The following is a 27654-nucleotide window of genomic DNA, read 5'->3' as shown; positions in this document are numbered from 1 at the left end:
TTCCTATTCATATACCCATCCAAATACCTTTTAAATGTTGCAATTGTACCAGCCTCCATCACTTCCTCTGGCAGCTCATTCCATATACGTACCACCCTCTGTGTGAAAAGGTTGCCTCTTAGGGCTCTTATATCTTTTCCCTCTCACCCTAAATCTATGCCCTCTAGTTCTGGACTCCCCCACCCAAGGGAAAAAACTTTGTCTATTTATCCTATCCATGCCCCTCGTGATTTTGTAAACCTCTATAAGGTCACCCCTCAGCCTCCGACGCTCCAGGGAAAACAGCTCTAGTCTATTAAACCTCTCCCTATAGTTCAAATCCTCCAACACTGGCAACATCCTTGTAAATCTTTTCTAAACTCTTTCAAGTTTCACAACATCTTTCCGATAGGAAGGAGACTAGAATTGCACGCAATATTCCAACAGTGGCCTAACTAATGTTCTGTACAGCCACAACATGACCTCCCAACTCCTGTACTCCATACTCTGACCAATAAAGGAAAGCATACCAAACGTGGTCTTCACTATCCTATCTATCTGCGCCTCCATTTTCAAGGAGCTATGAACCTGCACTCCAAGGTCTCTTTGTTCAGCAACACTTCCTAGGACCTCACCATTGTGTATAAGTCCTGCTAAGATTTGCTTTCCGAAAATGCAGCACCTCGCGTTTATCTGAATTAAACTCCATCTGCCACTTTTCAGCCCATTGGCCCATCTGATCCAGATCCTGTTGTAATCTGTAATTTGCTGTCCACTACACCTCCAATTTTGGTGTCATCTGCAAACTTACTAACTATACCTCCTATGTTCACATCCAAATCATTTATATAATGATGAAAAGTGGTGGACTCAGCACCAATCCTTGTGGTGCTCCACTGGTCACAGGCCTCCAGTCTGAAAAATGACACTCGCCCATAACCTCTGTCTTCTACCTTTTGAGCCATTTCTGTAACCAAATGGCTAGTTCTCCCTGTATTCCATGAGATCTAACCTTGTTCACCAGCCTCCCATGGGGAATCTTGTTGAATGCCTTAGTGAAGTCCATATACATCACATCTACTGCTCTGCCTTCATCAATTCTCTTTGTTACTTCAAAAAACTCAATCAAGTTTGTGAGACATGATTTCCCTCACATAAAGCCATGTTGACTATCCCTAATCAATCCTTGCTTTTCCAAATACATGTACATCCTGTCCCTCAGGATTCCCTCCAACAAGTTGCCCACCACCGACGTCAGGCTCACTGGTCTATAGTTCACTGGCTTGTCTTTACCACCTTTCTTAAACAGTGGCACCACGTTAGCCAACCTCCAGTCTTCCAGCACCTCACCTGTGACTATCGATGATACAAGTATCTCAGCAAGAGGCCCAGCAATCACTTCTCTAGCTTCCCACAGAGTTCTGGGGTACACCTGATCAGTCCTGGGGATTTATCCACTTTTATGTGTTTCAAGACATCCAGCACTTCCTCCTCTGTAATATGAACATTTTGCAAGATGTCACCATCTATTTCCCTACGTTCTATATTCCTGAATAGTTAAACCTGCCTTGGATCTGGCTCTGGGTGTACTCTCGGAATAATGATTTAGAACTGAAACTGATCGCAGAGCAAGATGCAGACGGAGAAACTCCTGCTTTTCCTAGCTCGTCCTTCTTCGCAGTCACCCATTCCTTAACTGCCTATACCCACTTAAGCTGAGGGTGACTAGCACCTCCAATGTGCTTTTCACACACCTCACTGCACTTTGGACGCACTACAGCGATGCGAGCTGCATACTCACCCACCAATCTTGAGATTCACCAGCATTTCCTGCTCATGTGGTTGCCCAGAACTCAAGAAGCTGCTTTTGCTGCCTCCAGAGAATGATGCAGAGCCTGTAGTGTATGTCATGTCTACTTTTGATTTTACAGCTTTGGTCATGAGAAGCAAAACTTTTCTTTTCCTTACTGATACACTGCTTTCCTTGGACTAATATTGTCACTTGCAGATTTGATGTAAAATGTCGACTGTTGTCAGCTAAATCCAGAGAGTGAGCTGTCTGTGTCCATCATTTCTTTGACCATGTTCAGCCAGTGTAAATTGTAGCCCTTTTCAAGAAGGAGTTGTGTCATATACTGGCAAGGCATGTTGCCCATTAATGGCTGACTGGGAATCTCTCTCATTTTAACTATTTGCCAGGAGTATATTGGGAGGATTAGCGGGTTGATTGTCCGATCCTTTCTCTGGGCCATGAGCACTCATTCTGTGGCCAACTTGAACCTGGATCTTTTGGCTCAGAGGCTATGGCGCTACTTGGTGTGCTACAGTTCACTTATTGCTACCAAGTCCTAGCTAATATGTAATAATAACAGTCCACTTACAGCACACAAACTTGAAGAAAGCAGCTTGCCACCATATTCTTGAGGGCACCGACGGATGGGCAATAAATGCTGGCCAGCTAGCAATGTCCACATCCTAAGGTGTGAAATAAAGAAAAGCAAGGGCTTTTGGGATAGCTGGCTTTCGGGTAATGTTAACATTAGTTTAAGCTGTGGATCGTTCAGTAACATGACATGTTTGAGTCAGAAGGTCGTGAAACCCTAAGGACTTGAGCAAAAAAAATCAAAGATAACACTCGAGTACAGTAATGAGGGGGTACTTTATGGTTGATGGTGCTGTCTTCCAGATAAGATGTTTAACCAAGATCTGTCTGTCCTCACATGTAGATATAAAACATCCCATGGCACTATTTTGAAGAAAGTTATTTCTGGTGTCCTGGCCAATGTTTCTCTCTCAATCTGTATCACAAAATAATTGATTATCTGGTCATTCTTAGAAGTATTTTGCATTACCTGTTGAATTTCCTACATCATAACAATGGTGCCTTCAAATGTGGGTGTCCTGTGGTCACAATAAGTTCTAAGTGAATGCAAGTGCTTTAATTTAAATTTTAAATCATTCTTCAACAGTCTACTGGAATATCTTTTGACGTCACATTGGTTACTCAAAAGCCAGCTATCCCAAAATCCCTTGCTTTTCTTCATGTTGAAATTGGTATGCCAGCAAAGTAGTATGAAATTAATTTGTCTAATTCTGCTGCTGTGATTTGGGGCAGGTTCATGCTTTAGTAACATGCACTTCTATCAATGCCATGTAGAAATCACTGTCTGATGTTATTAAGAAAGGAAAATCCCGACAAAAAAAATTCTGTGCTTTGTTAAAGGGGCTGCAAGTGTTTCTTAAAGATTTGTGAATCTGTTGCTTTGAGGTTTTGTAGGGTTGACTATAACTTGAAGATCTCCAATGCACTTACGATGAGTTGAATGTTGTGCTGTTTCCTTACAGCAGTGTCAGCATCACAAATCTTCCGAGCTGCTTCCTCTGCTTTTGATTTGTGTGTTTCCAAGAGCAGTAAAATATACTCACTGCTGTCATTTAGTGGAATGTAAAAGTCAATTTACAAAGCTTGATTCCAGCAAAGGGAAAAGTTACAACCAGCTAATCCCCTGTCAGTCTTCCAAATAGGAGCCTTGTATGCCTACCTGAACAGACGGTCAGAACTTTGGTTTAACATATGATGTGAAAGATGGCAAGTCTACTCATGCACTACTCCATCAGTGCAGCTTCTGTCTTGTCCTTGATCCACTCTCCTATTCCTCTTCCCTTAAATTATTCTACTCTATTTAGTTTCTTTAAATTATTTGCATTCTTTTTTTTATCTGGGATTGCATTATGGTTTGCTTTCCAGGCTTGCCCATTACCTTGTCCCCATGCTGAAGTAGCTGCCTGGTAATTCACCCAGTCCTTACTTTTTTCCGTGACCAACTAAACAATAGTGACGTTCATCACAAAGTATTATCGTCTTTCTCTGTATCAGGTACAGCTACATGATTATTATTGAATCTGTCTTTCAGATTAGATGTTAAGTTGAGGTACTAGTTCATATCTATCTCTCAGTCAGCATCACGAGAAAGCAGATTGGCTACTCATTTTCATATTGCGGCTTGTAGACATTGCTGGGTGCGAATTAGATTTTTGTAGAATCCCTAAAATGTGGGAACAGGCCACTTAACTCATTGAGTCCACACCGATCCTCTGAAGACCCTGCCATAAGACTCCCCCACTCTCCCAGTCCTATCCCTGTAATCCTGCATTTCCCATGGCTAATCCACCTAATTTACATGTCCCTGGACACATTGGGGCAGTTTAGCATGGCCAATCCACCTAATCTTTGGACTGTGGGAGGAAACCGTAGCACCTGGAGGAAAGCCACAGATGCAGGGAGGATGTGCAAACTTCACACAGACAGTTTCTCTCGGGTGGAATCGAATCCAGGTCCCTGGCACTGTGATGTTGCATTGCTAACCACTGAGCCACCATGCTTGGCCCTAATGTCTGCCACAATGACGACATTTACATGGTGACAAAACTTGGTAATTAACTGTAAAGCTCTTCGAGAGGCTCAGTGCATCTGAAATGCAAGACATAAATGCAAGCCCTTTTTTTCAAACAAAAACGTCCCAACAGACCGTAACTTACCTTCATGAGATTTTTACGAGATCATGGGACAGTTGGGTATTGCTTTAAACTCTGCGTATTTATATGTACGTTGCAACTTGTCTCGTGGGTGAGAAGCTGATGTCTGCCATCAATATCAGCAGTACTCCTGCCGACATGATCTAAGTCCTGGGAATTAAGTCCTCAATTGGCATTGGACACTGTGCCTCTGGGAAAGGTGGGGTTGGGCATTTAAGTGCTGCATGTCTGTCAATAGGGCAAGGATCCCTACCCAGTGTGCTGTTTATTTCTGGCAATGCCATCTGGAGCAGTGGCTGCTGTCGCTCATTCCCTCAAGCTAGATATCGTTGTCAGAACTGGAGTGAGAAAGATAAGCAAGAACAGAACAGGGGTCATGGAGATAAAGGATGATGTTGGGGGTTGGGAGATAATTAGAGGACAAGATGGGTTGACTGTCCAAGGGCTTCCCCTCTGCCTGGGGCTGGTGCCCTTGGTAGCTTTGAACAAACCCTACATCCTTCTTTCCCAACCATTAGGCAGCAAATTCACCAGGGTTTCTTGGATGGCCTCTTGCCAGGAGTGAGTCCCCTCCCTGCCACTGAGGGTTGATTGTCAACATCACTGGGATGTGGCCCTTAAGTGGGCATTACTTGCAAAGTTAAAAGGTCTCAATTGGCATTTACGCAGGAAGGCTGCCTGCAAGCTGATTATGGGGGTCTCCATCTGCCTCTAAACTCCCTCAGTGCAGACCATTAAACACTACCAAAGCAATCATTCAGTTCCCTCTCAGAAGTTATTATTGAATCTGCTCGTGTCATCTATTCACATAGCGATATGCCAATCCTGCTGACTCGCTGCGTGACTTTTAATTTTCTTATCTTGTCGCTTTGCTAATTTTCTCAACTCTGTGCTCTCTGGTTAGCTACTAACCTGGCAATAGTTTCTTCATATTTCCATATCAAAACCCAAAGCAATTAATACTTGGAGCTTTTTTGTAAGCTAAAGTGAAACACTGCCTACAATCAAGGAAGCCAAAGAGAGAGTTGGCATGAACAGGTTAAAAGAGGAAAGCCCACCTGGCCTTCAAGACTTAGTACTGTCCTGGGCTCAGCATTGAAGAGCAAAGGAACAGGAGCAAGCTACTCAGCCACTTGAGCCAATTTTTTTTTTGTTGTTCACTCAGCTTGTGATCAAGCTATAGATCTTAAAACTTGCACCTGTGATGCTCATCACTCAAAACTTAGGCTGTGTGGTTCTTGCAGTGTTTCAGAATGCCAAGGCACCTGATCCATGTTGGCACCCATGCTGCTGTCTTTTGAGATGAATGGTTGCTATGTCTTAAGATTCTTCTGTTTGGAGCCATTCAAAGCCCAAAGCCTGACCATTCTTGTGCATATCACCCTGAAGCACATTGTGCGTACAGTCTGGTGAATTTGCCATACCGGCAATCTAGTATCCTGGCAGTGCCTGTAGCTGCTGCAGAGTAAATCAGGCAGAACAACCTTGCTTATTGTAACAAAAGAAATATGAATAAGAGAAAATCTACATCTGCCAATGTATTGGAAGTTAGAAGATAGCAATGAAAATTCACAACAATTCTGTCAATCTGTGCAGAGACAGAAGAGAAAAGGTGTGAGTTACCCACTGGACTTTGCCAGCTGCTTATCGATATTATCAACAAATTTCACGCACGTTAGTTGCACTGTTCCCAAGCATCCAGAATCAATCCAGACAGGTTTTATAACCACTGTGGCCTTGCCTTACCTGTAGTATGTTTCTACAGCGTCCTGTCCATGACAGGATATTCTTCTGACTTCTTTCCCTTTGTTCAAGCCCTGGTTGTGACAGACACAATTGTTAGATTTCAGATTTGACAGATATCCCCGTAATCCCTGGCTACAGTGAGTGTCGGGTGGAGGTGACTCGTCATTGCCCACTCTGTTTTCGGACAGACAGACAGGAAAATGCTTTGGAGTGTCGGCCAAATAGGAGGAGATGATAGAAGGACAGATGAAACAGTCTGCAAATGAGACTGTTGCTGTGTGACGCAGCAGTTTCCTGCTGAAGCTGGCATTGTCTGGATGTTAATTGATTATTTATTCACTTAGGCTATTTAGGCTTCCATAACAAATGAGGAAAGAGTGAGAGGTCAGGGAGCCTTTCAGTTGCTGATTGTGACTAGCTTCCAGTCCATGGTTCCCTCATGTTCATTGGCTGCCTACTTGTTGGTGAGCACCTTTCTGACCATCCACCGCTCTGTTTGCTGTGCTTTGGGAAAAGGTCAGGTGTAAGTGAATCATACACTCCCAATTCTGCCTCCTTGCCAGAAACTGTAAAATTCAGACTGGATTTATTGTGTGTGGCTAAAATGCATACTTCAGAAGTATAATGATGTGTAGAGAATGTAATGGATTGAATGTATGATTGCAAATACATTGAATTCCTGGTTTCAACTCTGCCTTCAACGTTCAGGAATGTCCTCCAAGCAGACAAATAAGACAAATTAATGTAGGGGGTAAGATCAAGAATTTGTGGATAATGCAAAACTTGCAAGGGTGATAAATAGTGAGGAGGATAGTTATAAATTGCAGGAAGATGTCAAAAGAATGACTGGCTGGGAGAGCAAGGACAAATGGCATTTCCAAAGAGAAAAGTGTGAGGTTATGCTGTTAGGGAGGGCTAACAAGATAAATGGTATGAATGGTAGGACCCTGGAAAGTTTCTGGAGGTCAGAGGGCCTTTGTGTGCCTATCCACAGATCCCTAAAGATAGCAGGTTCAAGAGGAAGAGCCATACTGAATGCGAAATGTTAATGCCGCTTCTTTAGAGTTTTTGAAATGATTTGTAGCTTGGTTTGTGGATGAGGTCGTAAGTTTGTTCACCAAGCTGATGTGGTTTTCTGCAGACATTTTGTCACCTCGCGAGGTGACATTGTCCGTGCATCTTCGATAAAGTATTGATGGTCTATCCTGCCGGGTACTTGTGCATCTCTGTTTTTGGTACTTCCGGTTCTGTATCTGATAGGTTTGTATATAGGGACAAGTTCAATGTATTTATTAATTGGCGCGCCAGGCTTCAGGGAATTCTCTCACGTATCTCGGTTTTGCCTGTGCTATAATGGTTACATTGTCCCAATTGAATTTGTGTCCTTCGTTGTCTGTGTGATTGGAAATTAGAGAGTGCTGGTCAGGTCTGGCAGTGGCAAGTTGATATTCGTGTACTCTTTAGGTCAGATTTCTTCCTGTTTGTCTTATAAGGTGTTTTGCACAGTCCTTGCAGAGTATCTTGTAGGTAACTTTCGTCCTGTTGGATTTGGGTATTGGGTCCTATCTGCTTCTTTCTCCACAGATGCAGTCAGACTGCTGATTTTCTCTAGTATTCTCTGTCTTTGTTTAAGACTGCCAGCATCCATGGTATTTTGTATGAAGTTTATTGTAGTTAGATGTTTGATTAGTGCTGGCATGATAGGTTGAACGACCTCTTTCTGCACTGTAAATATATATGAGTGCAAAAGACTTTTAAACTTATCTTGTGAAGGTTCTGCTTGCTGGTTTGGAACTGTGTTGGTGTGACTCCCATGCTTGCTGACCTACACTAACTCCTGGTTGTGCAAAACTCTGATTTTAATATTCTTCCAATTCCTCCAAAGCCTTGCTCCTCCCTATCTCTGTCATTTCCCCAGCCCCACATCACTGAGATATCTGCACTCCTCCAACTCCCGGTCTCTTGAATAATCAGTATTTTAATGGCTTCACAATTTGCAGCCAAGCCTTCAGCTGCTCGGGCCCTAAGCTCTGGAATTCCCTTCCTACATCTCCCCACTTCCTTTTAAGACACTCTTTAAAATCTACCTTATGTCCAAGCTTTTAGCCGTCTGACCTAATGGCATCCTTATATGGCTTGATATTCAGTTTTACTTTATAATGTCCTTATGAGGCTCCTTGGTATGGTCTGTTCCTTAAAGGTACTACATAAATACAGATTGTTGTGTTTGATCCAGTGAGCTGGTTATCTGTCATGTTGCATTGAGTGGGGGAAGCTATTAGGAATGCATTAGGATGTGTTCCAATCAAGCATTAAGTTTCACTGATTTTCTTTTCAGATATATTTTTGAATCTTTCTGCCTCTCTCCATTTCAGTCAGGAATAGGTAGGATACCATAATTGAGCATTGCTAATGTCAATATTTTTAATTAACATGTTCTCACGTGCTATGATGTGTCTCTAGACAAGGTGAGACTTGAACGTGGGCCTTCTGGCTAGAGGTGGGGATATTACCACCATCATTGCTGGTGTATGATTGCTTAATAGACACTTGGCAGCAGATCCCATTTAGCCTCGATTATGAGAGCTGATTGAATGCTCCAGACAAGGTTCGGCAAGTTTTAATGATGTACTACTTGTAAGGTTGAACACTGACTGAGCTTGACATTATAGCAGCAAGTATGAATTTGCTCGCTAGTAGATGTTATATTTTATGATATAGCTATTGCTGGGATTCCCAATTCTTACTGAACTTCAAACATTGAACTTCATCTTAGTTGATCATTATGGAGCTAAATAATTTTGTTGGGCCGTCAGGATCTGTGTTGGTGTGGTTTTGGTTTTAATGGTGGGAATGTGATACTTCACCTGTTCTAAAACCTTCTTTGCTGTATGAAATTGTCCCAACATACATCACCTTAGGAGAGTGAACTTCAGAACTTGGGGTTCCACTGTGCTGGCTGATGTACTGTCACAGTCAGACCAATTTCAATGCTGGAGTCACGTCTTAAATGTTTTGACTGTGTACATGAAGCAATTGGGGTCAAGGTGTTAAAACTGCCTTGTTGGCCACAGATAGATAGTTTGTGAAATCTTGGCTCCCCTATGCCCAGGCCAAGAACTAAGTTCCATTTAGTTTTACATTAATTGTAGTGCCATGCTGTTTGAACTTTGGATGTATAAAGGTTTTGAAAAGGGTTGTCTGAGGCTCCATTCAATTACCAAAGTTTGATTGAAAATACAGCTTTAGATATGGGCAAGTGATTTGTTCAAATGTTTGCTCAAAGGGAGGGGCTTTCAGGGAGGAGGAAAGAGGTTGCGAGGAGGAGCGATTTAGGAGTGTGGGTTCAGGATACTCGAAGGCATGAATGCTAATGATGGAATGATTAAAAATTGGGATTGGGCAGGAAGCCAAATTTGGAGGAGGGCGGATTTTTTTGGAGGATCATGGGAGTGGACAAGATTGCGGAGTCGAGGAAGGCCAGGCCATGGATGGATTTGAAAACAGAAATTGGGAGTCATCTGGACACAGCTGTTGGTTTTATTTCCGGATGTGCTTAGCTGTTAGGCCAAAATAGGTTTTGTTTTGGGTTGGACAGCAAGAGGGAATTCTTTGGCCAAGGAATAGTGTAATGAGGCCATCACCCATCCCAGTTTTGCAATGAATCTTGGATTTGATTGAGCTTTAAAAGTGAAAAGAATGCCTGTGTGCTGGGGAATTAGAGTGATGAGAAATGAGCAAAATTTAAGATCTCAATGTCAACACACTTCATACAACTTTCACATTTTATGGCAATGTAATTTAGCAGCCCACTGTCCCAATGCATGTTGCAGGTTTTCAATTGTTAGCAGTGTGATCATGAAAGAAATTCTTGACCTACAGTATAAGTATCCTGCGTGGCAAGCTGTCAAAATAACCCAGGGCTTATTTTTCATGGAAACAATATTCAGAAATCATGCCATTTTCTTCGCAGATAAATATGTGAGTATCCATCGGTTTTGGAGAAGTCGCCCTTTGGTCGCAGCTGTTTGAGTAAAACAATTTCATTGATCAAAGGTCATTGATCATTAGTGTGCAGTAGAACATTCACAGCGTAGAAATAAGAGTTTTATGTTGGAATATGGGAAATCTCCAGTTCGTTGAAGTACTGATGCATGCTTGAACTGATTCCCAACACTATCAGCTCATTGTTGTACACCTCACATTCGTGACTGTGACAAATTGATTTGTATCTTATGAAAGGTCAAACAGAGGGCATCAAGTAGCAAGCTCTAGGAATCTTAAATGAACATCAATATATTGTAGATTTCAAGACTTGCATCATCGCAGTTGAAAATGACATGGATGTTGACTGATTTGTGTTCCGTTCCTAACTGTGTGCCTAATGCAAGTGAATAGTGCAGGATTGAATTTTAACCTGGTTGTGCTCTTTTGAAAATGTTTAACTTGTGATGTTTATGGAGGACAGCAATCCTGGGGTGATGTGCATTAAACGATCAACCTGATGCCATGCCAGTTTCGCTTTGTGAGATACTGCATTAGTTTAACTTAACTGCTTGCATCATGGCAACATCAGTATCACCTTTGTCACCAGCTTCTGCTTTACAAATTGAACTCCGGACATGGAATAAGCCAGCTTTGTCCCAGAGAACATGTGCATTTTCAACAGTCTGTCCATTCTTCATGTTGAGAGCAGTGGTGGTGACCCGAGAACATGAGGCTGTTTAGTTTCTGTGGTCTATTCTGTCATTCAGTAACATCATGGCTGGTCTGTAACCTTGTGTTGTTTGACCATGGTGCCTAGTGCTGTGTGTAGTTTATGTCCGCACAGACTCTGCATTGGGTGTGGGACAATGATTAGGAGCATCTTCTCTGCTGCTAACTCAATTTCCAAACAAGCCAACTCCTTATGGAGGGGACTGTCTTAGGGGACCTGCCTGGTTTCTGTGAATCCAGCTATTCACCGGTAATCTTGGTGAACTGTTAACTTGCTGATGATTTCCTCTTCCTTTTTAAACTGAGCATCCATTTTAGTTGAGTACCACTCTTGCCTCTGAGCAAATGGATTCAGCCACCATTTGAAGACTTGAGTATATAATCTAGACTGAACTCTACTGCATACCAAGGAGGTACTGCATTGCCAGGGGTGCCTTGATATTAAATTGATGCTTGGTGTTACCCTTTAAGCTAGATGTAAAAGCCTTAAGCTAGTTCTCCCTCAGCAAACATCGCTTCAAAAAAATCATTGCAGGCTCTGTAGGGATAATACCATTGAGCCAATCTCTGAACCAGGAGGCCTGGGTTCAAGTTCTTCCACTCCAGAGATGATTAATAAGGTATGTGAATTAGATTGATTAGAAATGATATAAAATCATAAAACATCATAAGCATCATGATTAGCTTTAAAATTGTATTTATTTGCCTGTTGTGGGAACTTGTATGTAAATTGGCTTTCAAGTTTCCTATACTAAACCAGCAAGTAAATAATTTCTTTAGCTGTAAAGTCCATTGGGTTGTCCTGAGATTGCTCAGGCACTATGTGAAATGTGACTTCTTTCTTTCAGAAAATAATTATATCTGAGATTGGATCTCTGGTCCTGCTTCATGCAAAATATTTATATCTATAATTTAGTTTAAAACTGTAGCCCTGCTTGCCAATTTTGACAATGTTTCTGTGGCTGCAGCATTTCTTTTAAAATACAATTTTTCCAGCAAGACCGAGTTATATTTATATGGTCTTTCTAATGTAGTTAAAAAGTCCCATGGTGCTTCACAACAACATAAGAAAACAAAATTCGATACTTAACTACATAAGGAGATTAAGAGAGATATTCAAAATCTCAGTGAAAGAGGTAAGTTTTAAGGAGCACATTAAAGGTGAATGGAGACAGAGAGAGATTCACTTCTAGACATTAGGATCTAATCAGTGGAAGGCATGGTCATAATGGTAGTGTGTTGGAAAGCAGAGATGCCCATGTGTCAGAATCAGAGCAGCTGAGATCTTGCAGGATAGTAGGAGGTTACAAAACTTAGCTGAAAATTGTGTTGCTGGAAAAGCGCAGCAGGTCAGGCAGCATCCAAGGAGCAGGAGAATCGACGTTTCGGGCATAAGTCCTTCTTCAGGATTGAGGAAGGTATGCTCTTTAACTCCCCCTCCCACTCCGCCAAGGACATGCAGGTCCTTGGCCTCCTCCATCACCAGACCATGGCAACACGACGCCTGGAGGAAGAGCGCCTCATCTTCCGCCTCGGAACCCTCCAACCACAAGGGATGAATGCAGATTTCTCCAGCTTCCTCATTTCCCCTCCCCCCACCTCATCTCAGTCCCAACTCTTGGACTCAGCACCGCCTTCTTGACCTGCAATCTTCTTCCCGACCTCTCCGCCCCCACCCCCTCTCCGGCCTATCACCCTCACCTTAACCTCCTTCCACCTATCACATTCCCAACGCCCCTCCCCCAAGTCCCTCCTCCCTACCTTTTATCTTAGCCTGCTTGGCACAGCTTCCTCATTCCTGAAGAAGGGCTTATGCCTGAAACATCGATTCTCCTGCTCCTTTGATGCTGCCTGACCTGCTGCGCTTTTCCAGCAACACATTTTTCAGCTCTGATCTCCAGCATCTGCAGTCCTCACTTTCTCCTAGGTTACAAAACTTAGGAGGATTCAAACAATGGAGAGATTTGCAAACTAATGTCAGCATTTTAAAATTGAGTCAATGCAGTACTGGAACTTTAATGTAGCTGAATGACCTCAAGTGATGGGTGAGTGAGACTTGGTATAAATTAGGATGTTAGCAAGTTATGGATGGGCTCCTGTTTCATTGGTGAGTCCGTTCCTAAAGTACTGTGTGCAGTTTGGTCTCTTTATTTAAGAAGGGATGTACCTGCATTGGAAGCCATTCACTGGGCTGAATACTCGGATGTTAAGTGGTTATCTTGTGAGATAAGTTTGAGCCTATACTCAATGGATTTCAGAAGAATGATAGATGTTCTTATTGAATGATATAAAATGGGGACTTGACAAGGTGGATGCTGAGAGGATATATCAACTCGATTGGCAATTCAAAACTATAAGCATAGTTTAACATCAGAGATAAGGGGCAATTTATTCTTTCAGAAGATCTTGAGCTAAGGCCATGGATCAGATTCAGCTTCAATTTTATTGAATGGTGAAGTGGGATCAAAGGGCCAAGTGGCCTCATTCTGCTGCTGTTTCTTATGTTTTACGGCAAGAATTCAAAGAGACCGGAAAGTGGTGATTTGGTACAGATAAGGTTCAAAGAACCATTGGAAACAGAAAGCAGATTAATCAGGGGAAGAAAGCTTGATTGAATTCTGTAAGCGAATTGTTCACTTTGTAAGCTCAGTTATTATTGCCAAATCTTATTTGTAAAACCTAAAAGAAAAGAGGTGGGAGCTAGTCCTAAATCAGTGTAGTCTTGTGAAAAACATCTTTCTTTTAACTTTTCACATGGAAGCAATCTTGGTTTCTGAGCAACTATCTCGAATCCTTTCCAGAGCTGTAAAGTTTATTTACTTTGTTATTTGGAGTGAGGGATCCTCAAAGACTCATAAGAGTAATTCATTACAAATTCAAATGGTGCTGATAATATAACTTGCTGTGGTAAATTGCATTTGAGAGTTAACCACATTGCTGTGTGTCTGGAGTAATATGTGGGCCAGATTGGACAAGATTTCCTTCCCTATAAGACAATAGTGAACCAGATGGGCTTTTAATGACTCTTGATAGTAATTTCATGGTCACCATTATTGAGACTTACTTCAGAATGATTTGTTGAATTTGTTGAATTTTTAATACATTTCATCAGCTGCCATGTAGCATTATTCTGGGACCTTTGGCTTGCTAGTCCATTAACATTATCACAATTCTACCATCTGCCCAGTGTGACTGCCATGATTTAGCTGACTGTAGGGGAGAAGCAGGGCATGACTTGTCAAAAGAGTAATGATGATAATTACCTCTTGAGACTCCATACTGTTCTACTCTGGAAGTTGGGATTAAATTCCATGCATAAGACAGATAGATAAAATGTAGTTCTAAAGGAGATGAGCTGTTCTTGTGCCGTACTCCTTGTACAGAATTTGTTTAATTCGACCTATTTTCCATTTCATAGAACAGGCAAACTTTTGACGTACAGTTGGAAATATTCTAAACAAGCCATTGTAGAATAGAGAAATAGGAGATTGAATCCATAGTTGACCTTTAGTGGACACTAGTGCAACTTAAATTCAACTAATAAATCTGAAATTGAAAGTTAGTTTCAGTCACCATTACTGAAATTAATAGTAATTATTGTAAAACCCATGTGTATTGCTAATGTCTTTTTTAGGGGATGAGTCTTACTTGGTTTGGTCTACATGTGCCTACTGACCCACAGCAATGTGATTAATGTATAACCTCTTTCTGAAATGTCCTAGTAAGACAATCATCAAGGGTCTATTAGGATGGACAACAAATGCTGGTCTTGCCAGTGACACCCACAATTGACATCACACGTCCAAGAGTGATATTTGAATTGTGTGTGTGTGTGTGTGTGCGCGCTTCAATTCTGCTGGATTTCGTGTCTTTCCTGAATGTGTATTTGTACACTACAACTCAACCTAGGAGACTCTGAATAGTGATCAGCATGAGTTCATGAGTTTATGTTTATGCAGTACAGTAGGTTTGGTTATTATAAAATGATTATAACTAAAACTGAGATTCTGCAAAACAATGTTTCAGAACGCTACAATACAATATAAATTGATTCTTGTCATTCGGGTACTGTAAGGCTGCTTTAAATTGATATAACCATTATACCAAAGAAAAATCAGAATATAGCCCATTATTAATATAAATTTGTATGGTATATTTTCCTTTACTGTCATCACAATGATTTGACTCTGTCCTCAATATTACAGAAGTTGAAATACTTGCTTGAGACATTAGCATGGAAGGACAAAAAAAAGGATTGGGGTGCTAAAATGCTACTATGTGGACATTTTCCAAGGCTGATATTGTACTTGAGGGAATCAGGTGCATTGTGTATGTTCACTTCATCTCTCCAAATGCACCCAGAATCAAGGATGTCAACTGGCAGATAGAATTTGCATCCTTGTTTTTAGATTCTTCCATGGACCTAACCCTCCCTGGCTCTAGTTTCCTCCACTCTATAACACTCTGAGATTGCTGCTGGTCTCCAATGCAGACCTCTTGTGAATCACCAATTTTCATTGCTCTGTGATTTAGTCGCCAAGAAGTAAGCTGTAGGAACTCCAGCACTCTGCCTCTCTGCCTCTGTACCCCTCTCGTTCCTTTAGTATGTTGCTTATCACTTAATTATTTTACCAAGCATTTGGTCATCAGTCCTAATGTCTCTTTGTATGATAAATTTTGTTTGTAGTCTTGTGAAACACTTCAGGCCATTTCATTATATTTGAGGTGCCATGTAAACCCCAGGTGTTGCTCTCTAATGTATTTATGCCAGTCCTGTATTTTGGTGATTGATTCATATTGTTGTTGGAATGTTTACAGCTTTCCATCGTATCTAATTTATAGCAGTAATTTGTCAACTGTAAACTGTATTTGTGGTTTGTATTCATTGCTATAGCAACCTATAATTATCCGGGAAATACCTTCCAGATGGTCTTTAGCGCTTGAAAATAAATATTGCAGATCACCTGGGATTTTAGTGACAGATCGGAACAGTAATAGTTGACTGAAGTAATGGGTTGTCATAAATTTTGAGATCTTTTACTCGTATCCCTTTTAAATCTTTTAATTATTCAAGTGATTGAATAATTTAAAGATAATGACAACTGATTACATAACTGAGTGAGAATTGCCTGCAGCATCAGCTGTGGAGTTTTAATCTTCAAAAGCATCATGAATCCAAGCAGATTAATTCTGGAAAGAAAGAAAGACGTGGATTTATATGCTGCCTTTCATGACCATTGACAAGCTGTATTACGCCGTGACGTCGAACAATTCTTCCGTCTCCTCCACCTCCGAGCTTACTTTCACAATCAGGATTCCCGCCCACCTTCCGAGGACCCCTTCGCCCACCTCCAACACACTGCATCCACCTGGACACCCCACGCTGGCCTATTACCTGCCCTCAACCTCTTCATTACCAACTGCCCCCGGGACATTAACCGCCTCAACCTGTCTACCCCCCTCCCCCACTCCAACCTCTCACCCTCACAACACGCAGCCCTCCAATCCCCCTGCTCCAATCCCAACCTCACCATCAAGCCAGCGGATAAAGGGGGGCGCAGTGGTAGTCTGGCGCACTGACCTCTACACCGCTGAAGCCAAACGCCAAGTCGAGGACGCCTCTTCCTACTGCCCCCTCGACCATGACCCCCACCCCATCACCAAACCATCATCTCCCAGACCATACAGAACCTCATCACCTCAGGAAATCTCCCACCCACAGCTTCCAGCCTCATAGTCTAGGAACCCCACACTGCCCGGTTCTACCTCCTTCCCAAGATCCACAAGCCTGACCACCCTGGCCGACCCGTTGTCTCAGCATGCTCCTGCCCCACTGAACTCATCTCCACTACCTCGACACTGTCCTATTCCCCCTAGTCCAGGAACTCCCCACATACGTTCGAGACACCACCAAAGCCCTCCACCTCCTCCAAGACTTCCGTTTCCCCGGCCCCCAACGCCTCATCTTCACCATGGGTATCCAATTCCTCTACATCTCCATCCGCCATGACCAGGGCCTCCAAGCCCTCCGTTTTTACCTCTTCAGACGTCCCCAACAGTACCCTTCCGCCGACACTCTTTCGTTTGGCTGAACTGGTCCTCACCCTTAACAGTTTCTCCTTCGAATCCTCCCACTTCCTCCAGATCAAAGGGATAGCCATGGGCACATGTATGGGCGCCAGCTATGCCTGTCTCTTTGGCTACGTAGAACAGTTGATCTTCCGTAGTTACACTGGCACCACTCCCCACCTCTTCCTCCGCTACATTGATGACTGCATCGGCGCCACCTCGTGCACCCGCGAGGAGGTAGAGCAATTCATCAACTTCACCAACACATTCCTCCCTGACCTTAAATTTACCTGGACCATCTCTGACACCTCCCTCCCCTTCCTGGACCTCTCCAACTCCATTAGTGACGACCGACTTGACACTGACATTTTTTACAAACCCACCGACTCCCACAGCTACCTGGATTACACCTCTTCCCACCCTACCTCTTGCAAAAATGCCATCCCGTATTCCCAATTCCTCTGCCGTATCTGCTCCCAGGAGGACCAGTTCCACTACAGAACACACCAGATGGCCTCCTTCTTTAGAGACCGCAATTTCCCTTCCCACGTGGTTAAAGATGCCCTCCAACGCATCTCATCCACATCCCGCACCTCCGCCCTCAGACCCCACCCCTCCAACCGTAACAAGGACAGAATGCCACTGGTGCTCACCTTCCACCTTACCAACCTTCGCATAAACCAAATTTTCCACCACCTCCAAAAAGACCCCACCACCAGGAATATATTTCCCTCCCCAGCCCTTTCCGCCTTCCGCAAAGACCATTCCCTCCGTGACTACCTGGTCAGGTCCACGCCCCCCTCCAACCCACCCTCCCATCCTGGCACTTTCCCCTGCCACCGCAGGAACTGTAAAACCTGTGCCCACACCTCCTCCCTCACCTCTAACAAAGGCACTAAAGGAGCCTTCCACATCCATCAAAGTTTTACCTGCACATCCACTAATATCATTTATTGTATCCGTTGCTCCCGATGCGGTCTTCTCTACATTGGGGAGACTGGGCGCCTCCTAGCTGAGCGCTTTAGGGAACATCTCTGAGACACCCGCACCAATCAACCAAACCGCCCCGTGGCCCAACATTTCAACTCCCCCTCCCACTCTGCCGAGGACATGGAGGTCCTGGGCCTCCTTCACCGCCACTCCCTCACCACCAGACGGCTGGAGGAAGAACGCCTCATCTTCTGCCTCGGAACACTTCAACCCCAGGGCATCAATGTGGACTTCAACAGTTTCCTCATTTTCCCCTTCCCCCACCTCACCCTAGTTCCAAACTTCCAGCTCAGCATTGTCCCCATGACTTGTCCGGACTTGTCCTACCTGCCTATCTCCTTTTCCACCTATCCACTCCACCCTCTCCTCCCTGACCTATCACCTTCATCCCCTCCCCCACTCACCTATTGTACTCTATGCTACTCTCTCCCCACCCCACCCTCTGGCTTATCTCTCCACGCTTCAGGCTCACTGCCTTTATTCCTGATGAAGGGCTTTTGCCCGAAACGTTGATTTTACTGTTCCTTAGATGCTGCCTGAACTGTTGTGCTCTTCCAGCACCACTAATCCAGAAGCTGTATTACAGTCAACCAAGGACTCTTGAAGTGTTGTATGAATGGCAGACTCAATTTGTTCTCAGCTGGCTCCCACAAACAGCTGTATTATAAGAACTGGATGAATTTATCTTCCATTGTTCATTGCTGGATAAATATTTGATAAGGCTCCTCTTAGAATCGTGCTATGAGTTCCTTTGCATATACTTTAGCAGGCTGATGGGCTCTGGTTTTGACATCTCTTTTAAAAGGCTGCACATCTGACTTTTCTGTTGACAACAGAAACTAGTTACCTTAATATAGCACTTTTGATGGAAGTAGAAGTTGGGGGGTTTCGAGGGGTGTGTGAATGGGATGGGGTGATGGTCAATAGGATCCTGAGAATCAAACCTAGGTCATTTGGAGATGTAGCCAGGAGAGGGATGGGATCAGTGGCAAATGATATGGAGTTCATTGTAGGAAGGTAGGAAGGTAACTGGAGGAATATGCAACTTTTCTAAGACTGAATGTCATCCACACTTGTCTGTCCATAGAGTGGAGAGGTAGAGAGAGCTGGTAGGAGGTAGAGATTGGAATCTTCAGCGGGCATGTATAGCTGATCCTGGACATTTCTGGATTCATATCCATTTTTTGATTAAGTATACATTAACCATTCCGGAGGACTTTTAAAAAGTCTATTCAAAATTTTTTCCTGGAATCTTGCTTTTTCCTAGAGAATTGTATCTCCCATTTGGTTAGTCTGATTACATTTTTGGCACTGAATTATTTCATAACTCTCCGTGACAAGAGGTTCAGAGTTAATTTAACTGGATTTGTAACTGGTTCAGAGTTTTCAACAATAAAGAATTAATTTCACCTCTATACAATTTTCTGATTGTTTTTAAAGCTACTTAACAACATTTTTTACACAAAACCTTTAAAGAATCTTTAGCCTATTTGGTCTTTAGTATTTCTTGGAGGATTTAAGTTATAAAAATAAGCTGAATAGGCTGGAACTCTTTCCACTGGAGCATTGACCTTATAGTGGCTTATAAAATCATGAAGAGCTTAGATAAGGTGAAGAGCAAAGTCTTTTCCCAAGGGTTGGGGAGTTCAAAACTAAGAGGATAATTTTAAGGTGAGAGAAGAAAGATTTAAAAAGGGCGTGAGGGGGCAACCTTTTCACACACAGGGTGGTTCATATAAGAAACAAACTGTCAGAGGAAGTGGTAGGTGTAGGTAGTTACAAGATCTAAAAGATATCTGGACAGGTACATGAATAGGAAAGGTTTAGAAGGATATGGGCCAAATGCAGGGAAATGGGTCTTGATTTAAGAAATTTGTTTGGCTTGGGAGAGTTGGACTGAAGGGTCTGTTTCTGTGCTGTCTGGTATGACTCTGTCTATTCTGGTACATAGCTGAAGAACATATTCTTTGATTTTTGATAGAGTAGACCAGGCTTAGAAAAGGGCTTGGTTGAAAAACATGGTTGAAAATTGGTTTGTGATGGAGATGAGATTTGATAATCATAGGATGTTTTTCAAAACAAAAGGCAGTTCGTCATTGGATAAGAAACCCAGAGAAGAGAGTTCAAATCCCATCATACCTGAAAACTTAATATCAGTAAAAACTGTCTTCCACGAAATTAAAAAGCTTGAGAAATGGAAAACTGCAGTCTTAGTCATGGAAGTTAGTCAGACCTCAGCTGGAGTAGTGTTGCATATGGTTCTGGGCATCACAAATTAGGAGCAATGCAAATATATTGAGGGGAATGCAGAAGACGTTTACAAGAATGGTCAGAGATGAGACACTTCAGTTTGGATGATAATTAGAGAAGTTGCGACTGTGTTCTTGCAGAATTAAAGTCGATTTAATAGCAGTTTCCAAAATCCAGAGGGTGATGCATGGAGTAGACAGAGAAAATAAAAGAATCAAGAATGAGAGAACACAAATATAAGGTAATTTGCAATGAAGCAAGAGTGATGTGAGAAAAATCTTTTACACGGAGTGAATAGTTATGATCTGGAGTACACTCCCTGCAAGTGTGGTGGAGGCAGGTTCAATTGAGGCATTCAGGGGTTCATTGCTTCTATTCAAATAACCATCCAATGTTATGGGTAAAAGGCAGGAAAAAAACCAACTAGTCAAAATGCTCAGACGTGTTGGTCTGAATGACCTCCTTCTGTACAGTAACATGTCTGTGATTCTATGATTCTGTGAAGGATTCTGGGCAGCACCAGGGTCCCAGGTTCGATTCCAGCCTCAGGCGACTGTCTGTGTGAAGTTTGCACATTCGGTTTCCTCCCACAATCCAAAGATGTGCCGGTCAGGTGAATTGGCCATGCTAAATTGCCCATAGTGTTAAGTGCATTAGTCAGAGGGTGGGTTACACTTCGGAGGGTCGGTGTGGACTGGTTGGGCCAAAGGACCTGTTTCCATACGGTAGGTAATCTAATCTAATCTAATCAAAACACTGAAATGGCGATGCCACAGTTGGATACCTCAAAATTCTGGTTGGGTCGAATTTGTTAGCCAGACCTACCAATAGAATATCATGTCTTATTGAACAATGCATGTGATAAATTGAACTTTTAATTCTCCTGAGTAGCTGAACTTAGAAACATGCAATATTGGATTTACTGCCTTGCTAAACCATTTGGGATTGTTTTGTGTGAACACTAGGTACTTAATAAGAAAAAGCTTGATCAGACTTAAATGTAGAAAGTTTTGATCAATCCTGTGATGCCCACATCTTGTGAAAGAATATTTTAAAAAGTCTTATGTAGCAAGTGTCTTATCAACTACTTATTGAAAATTCAAGTGGGTCACATCTGCATGTTTCCTTTTTCTGCATGCTGCTTACTACTTATTTTAAAGTCTTTATGAACCTAGTTAAGTGTGATTTCCATTTACAAAGCTGTATTACCTCCACCTGATCACATTATGATTTTCTAAAGATATCTTTCTCCAACCTCCTTCATAATGGATTCCAGCCATTTCCCAAAAAATAGAAATGTAGTCATGATCAGCAATACTGGGCAAAATGTTTTGAAGGATTCGTGATTATCTGATGTGTATAAGGAAAGTTAACTTGTTTCACTTCTGTTGTAGTTTTTTCTGTGAATGAGAGCGTCGGGAGGCCTTTGATTAATGTGATTAAACAGCTGAAGGATGAATTTTATTATTAAAATTAATTAGTTGTAATGAAGTTTTGAAGGTTGAAGTAAAAACATAGCATTTAGATGACCAACCATCAGCTAAATTTATTAGAAAGTAGTGCTGCAGCACTTCAAAGAGTCATATATCAAGGAAGCAGACCTTTCGGTCCAACCAGTCCGTGCTGAGCATAATCCCAAACTAAAGTAGTCCCACCTGCATGCTCCTGATCCATATCCCTCCAAACCATTCCGATTCATGTTCTCATCTCAGTGTCTTTTAAAAATCATGACTGCACCCGCACCTAAAAGCACAGATGCTCACGCAGCATCCGAGGAGCAGGAGAATTGATGTTTTGGGCATAAACCCTTCCTGATGTTCCCTTCCAGCACCGCACTCTGGACAACATCCTGGTAAATGTAGTGTTTATGTTGCATTGTTGACACTGGAGGCAGCCTCACCGCGAGTAAATACAGCAGAATAAATAGATGCTCTGTTGTATCAGTCAGTGAATTGGAGGCATAACCCGCAGCAGTTTTTGCAGCAGACTGTCTGTTTTACAGTAAAGCAAACCGACCTTATTCGGAGTCGATTGGGAAAGCTATAGCTCAAGTTCGTTAGATGGGTCAGTGTTTGTGCAATGTGTGCAGGAGAGTTTCCTGACACAATATGTAGATAAGCCAACAAGAGGTGAGGCCATACTGGATTTGGTTCTGGGTAACGAACCAGGCCAGGTATTAGAACTAGAGGTAGGTGAGCACTTTGGGGACAGTGACCACAATTCGGTGATTTTTAGTCCAGTGATGGAGAGGGATAAGTGTGTACTACAGGGCAAGAGTTATAGCTGGGGGCAGGGAAATTATGATGCGTTGAGGCATGACTTAGGATGTGTGGATTGGAAAAGTAGATTCCAAGGCAAGAGCGTAATTGATATGTGGAACTTGTTCAAGGAGCAACTATTGAGTGTCCTTGATAAGTACGTACCTATCAGGCAGGGAGGAAAGGGTCGTGTGAGGGAGCCGTGGTTTAATAAGGAGTTGGAATCCCTTGTTAAATGGAAGAGGGCGGCCTTTGTAAAGATGAGGCGTGAAGGTTCAATAGGGGCGATTGAGAGTTATAAGGTAGCCCGGAAGGACCTGAAGAGAGAGCTAAGAGCAGCAAGGAGGGGACATGAAAGGTCCTTAGTTGGTAGGATTAGGGAAAACCCTAAGGCTTTCTATAGGTATGTTAGGAATAAAAGAATGACTAGGGAAGGAATAGGTCCAATCAAGGATAGTAATGGGAAGTTGCGTGTGGAGGCTGAAGAGATTGGGGAGGCGCTGAATGAATACTTTTCGTCAGTATTCACTCAGGAACAGGACATTGTTGTCGATATGAATACTGAGGCACGAATAAGTAGAATGGATGGCTTTGAGATATGTAGAGAAGAGGTGTTGGAAATTCTGGCAAGGGTGAAAATAGATAAGTCCCCTGGGCCTGATGGCATTTATCCTAGGATTCTCTGGGAAGCAAAGGAGGAGATTGCAGAGCCATTGGCCTTGATTTTTGTGTCCTCTTTGTCGACAGGAGTAGTGCCAGAGGACTGGAGGCTAGCAAACATGGTTCCCTTGTTCAAGAAGGGGAGTAGGGATAATCCTAGTAACTATAGGCCAGTGAGTCTCACTTCTGTTGTGGGCAAAGTCTTAGAGAGAATTGTAAGGGATAGGATTTATGCACATCTGGATAAGAATGATGTGATCAAGGATAGTCAGCATGGTTTTGTGAAGGGCAGGTCGTGCCTCACAAACCTTATTGAATTCTTTGAGAAGGTGACGAAGGAGGTAGATGAGGGGAAAGCGGTAGATGTGGTATATATGGATTTTAGTAAGGCGTTTGATAAGGTCCCCCATGGTAGGCTACTGCAGAAAATACAGAGATATGGCATTGAGGGTGAGTTGGAGGTTTGGATTCGGAATTGGCTCTCTGGAAGAAGACAGAGGGTAGTAGTTGATGGCAAAGGTTCATCTTGGAGTGCCGTCACTAGCGGTGTTCCGCAAGGATCTGTTTTGGGACCATTGCTGTTTGTCATTTTTATAAATGACCTGGAGGAAGGGTTAGAAGGTTGGGTGAGCAAGTTTGCGGATGATACGAAAGTCGGAGGAGTTGTAGACAGTGAGGAAGGATATGGCAGGTTACAGCGGGATATAGAGAAGCTGCAGTGCTGGGCAGAAAGGTGGCAAATGGAGTTCAATGTAGCTAAGTGTGAAGTGATTCACTTTGGTAAGAGTAATAAAAAGATGGATTACTGGGCTAATGGTCGACTACTTGGTAGTGTGGAAGAGCAGAGGGATCTTGGTGTCCATGTACACAGATCTCTGAAAGTTGCCACCCAGGTAAATAGTGCAGTGAAGAAGGCATATGGCGTACTGGCTTTTATTGGTAGAGGAATTGAGTTCCGGAGTCCTGAGGTCATGCTGCAGTTGTATAAGACTCTGGTGCGGCCGCATCTGGAATATTGTGTGCAGTTTTGGTCGCCATACTATAGGAAGGATGTGGAGGCACTGGAACGGGTGCAGAGGAAGTTTACCAGGATGTTGCCTGGTATGGTAGGAAGATCCTATGAGGAAAGGCTGAGGCACTTGGGGTTGTTTTCTTTGGAGAAAAGAAGGTTTAGGGGTGATTTGATAGAGGTGTACAAGATGATTAGGGGGTTAGATAGGGTTGACAGTGAGAACCTTTTTCCACGTATGGAGTCAGCTATTACAAGGGGGCATAGCTTTAAATTAAGGGGGGGGTAGATATAGGACTGATGTTAGGGGTAGGTTCTTCACTCAGCGAGTCGTAAGTTCATGGAATGCCCTGCCAGTAGCAGTAGTGGACTCTCCCTCTTTATGGGTATTTAAGCGGGCATTGGATAGGTATATGGAGGATAGTGGGTTAGTGTAGGTTAGGTGGGCTTTGATCGGCGCAACATCGAGGGCCGAAGGGCCTGTACTGCGCTGTATTGTTCTATGTTCTATGTTCTATGTTCTAAAAATAGTCCCCAACTGCAGGAGGCAGAAATCTTGCCTGAAACTGCCCCAACAACCCCCACCCTTCAGCAAAATGTTGCAAGTGGAGGACAGTTGCATAATAAACAATAAATTTGCTTTATTTCGTGCATTTTGTGACCAAGTGGGTGCTTTGAAGGACTGGACAGTGAAGTACTTTTGAAATGTGGTCTCTGATGTAATGTAGGAAACACAGCAGCTAATGTGCGCTGAGTGAGTTCCCACAAGTAGCACTAAGATAACAATGAGATAAACATTGACCAGGACTCCAGAGATTACTCCCCTGCTTGTCTTCCAAATGCAGATTGTATCTCTGTAATCCAACAGTATCGGGGACCAGAGAATTTGCTGGGTCAGGGGAGATCGCGGGAGTTTTTAAAACAATATCAGAGGCATTTGTTCTTGCACGAGATTGAAAAGTTTAATTTTTAAATATATTTCGTGCAAGTGTCCGTGAGCAGCAAAATCAATCTTGTTATCGAAGGGTCCAATAATTTTGTTCTAAAGTATTCCAGACAGAGAAAAAGATCACTTCAGTAAATTAAATGTGAAGGCTGACCATGACCTTGTGACCTAAATAGTGGCATTACAAGACCAGAGCAGAACTGGGACGGTACTGAGAGTATGGGATGGAGAATACTGCATTGGGGAGGTTGGGCGGAGAATTCCAGATTAGGGAGGTGCCAATTTGTCACATCTCCATAGAGTTCTGGATGAGGGAGGTGGGACAGAGACTTCTGGTTGAGGGAGGTACAGCCTGCAATGCCGACAAGCTCCTTCACGTCCACATGAGGAGGCAGACGGGCTCTCAGTTTGACATCTCGCCGAGAGATGACCCCCTCTGTTGGAGTGCCAGCCTCAAATTTTAACATCTGTTCTGCATGGAGAGTAAACTGCAGACTCTTGAAGCTGTATGGCCTCCTGGTGAGATTAACCAGCAGATTTACCCTGACAACTACGTTCTGACCGGGACTGACCCACAGAAATGGGTGCTATGGTGCCTTTTTGGTGAAGCTGGGATCCAGACTCTGCCATGTTTTTTTTCCCTTCTTCTCAAGGGAGACTCACGAATGCCTTGGGGCTGGCAATTTTCTGGCCATAAAGTTTTTTTTTAAACATTTCTGGTTTAGATTCTCACTAGCAGCAAAGGTCTAAATCAGAAAGCTGAAGCCAGTCTTGTAACCTAAAAAGGAGAAAGTGAGGACTGCAGATGCTGGAGATCAGAGCTGAAAATGTGTTGCTGGAAAAGCGCAGCAGGTCAGGCAGCATCCAAGGAGCAGGAGAATCGACGTTTCGGGCATGAAAAATTCCTGAAGAAGAGCTCATGCCCGAAACGTCAATTCTCCTGCACCTTGGATGCTGCCTGACCTCAGTTGTAACCTAAAATGTCAAGTGGCTACATTTTGTTTTTGCAGTTTAGCTCAGATTTGTAACATGGCAACTGAGAAGGCCGTTCAAATCTATGCAACCTTTCAATTTGCTCTTGTGTGGAATCTGTCTTAATATCAGTTTGCGGCTTTGGTTCCATGTCCCCTGATATCCTTGTTTAATGAGAATGTATCAACTTCAGACGTAATTTTTTTAAAAATCCATTGTTGACATTCGTTTTTCTCCATTTATTTTATGCAGAAGCGTACTGGTTCGACTTGAAGGATGTAGTCACCCTATTGTTATGAAAGGCCTCTGTGCAGCCTGTGGTCAAGACTTGACACAGTAAGTTATTTTCTGTACTATGTGCCAACTTATCTTTATTTGAAGGTGGACAGTGGTGTACAATAACAAGCAGATCTTCCAAATGTGCTGTTTTCACAGCAGTCTTTCTCATCCTGTGGTTCACAATTATCCTAGTCTGATAATTCTCCTTAATCAGTTCTCTAAAAATGGAATGGCTTTCTTTGTTGTGATTCCTTTAAGAAACAAAATATCAGGTGGATTAAAGCCCCATGTTGTTCTGAGTGTTGCCCGGTGACACTTTTCAGAACAGCGTTGGCTGATCACAAGAAGGGCAAACTGACCTGGGTCAAAAGATTACAAAGCAATTATGATTAGAGGGACTGAAAATGGATGGCAAAATAATTATTCTGTTCTCCCTCAGAGTATGTTTCTTCAAAAATTCCCCATTTCAAAGTTTTCACAATAACATTCCCCTCAGTACGAACAGAACTTGAACTAATGTCAAAAGAGACATGTCATTGAGTTTTTTGTCTTGTACTCATCCAAATATAATTGCAAGAATACCAAATTTGAAAAGGAGCAATAATTTATACCACGTGGAAAAAAAATGCTGATTGGTTGGAAACTGGACCCTCACTGACCATAGGAAATGCCACAGTGTAACGTTTTCCCTGTGCTTTATGTTTAGTTGTAATAGACTCAATATTTGGGCTTTTTTCTGTTTACTGAGAGCACTAACTGCATATGAACGCTTGGTCTTCCTCCTCCAAGTCATTAATGTATATTGGAAACAGTTGTGGACCCAGCACTGATCCCTGTGGAACCCCATTGGTTACTGGTTGCCAACCTGAAAAAGAACCCCTTATACCAACTTGCTGTTTCCTGCTTATTGGCCAATTCTCTATCCACACCAATGTACTACCTCCAACACTTTGGGCTCTTATGGCTTATCGTTTTGTCAAGTGCCTTCTGGAAGCCCAAATAGCACACATCTTTTGGTTCCCCTCTATCTATTCAGGTTGAGGCTTCTCCAAAAAATTCTAATAAATTGGTCAGACGTGATTTCTCTTTCATGGGATTTAATGGGTTGACTGTCCAACCGCAGCTTCACATCTAATTTTAAAGTCTTTCTTTTGGGTTTTACAAGCACAGGGTAGTTCTGTACACTTTGTTCTCTGTCTGTTGTGAACAGCTGAAAAATGCGCTTTAATAAAGGCCAACTACTG

At 42.8% G+C, this 27654-nt stretch overlaps 1 protein-coding gene across 2 annotated transcripts in view; it reads left to right on the top strand.

Annotated features, from left to right (window-relative positions):
* The window catches only part of ctdp1 (CTD (carboxy-terminal domain, RNA polymerase II, polypeptide A) phosphatase, subunit 1), a 294156-nt gene that overhangs the window by 5043 nt on the left and 261459 nt on the right, over nucleotides 1-27654 (top strand). For both annotated transcript variants that reach the window (XM_072570837.1, XM_072570839.1), the window contains one exon: nucleotides 26384-26467. In XM_072570837.1, the coding sequence (XP_072426938.1) occupies nucleotides 26384-26467 (84 nt within the window). The remainder of the gene's footprint in view (nucleotides 1-26383; nucleotides 26468-27654) is intronic.

Source organism: Chiloscyllium punctatum, chromosome 5 (assembly GCF_047496795.1).
Source record: "Chiloscyllium punctatum isolate Juve2018m chromosome 5, sChiPun1.3, whole genome shotgun sequence".
Lineage (NCBI taxonomy): Eukaryota > Metazoa > Chordata > Chondrichthyes > Orectolobiformes > Hemiscylliidae > Chiloscyllium > Chiloscyllium punctatum.
Note: the sequence above shows the minus strand (reverse complement) of the source record. Positions and strands in the feature narration are given on the sequence as shown.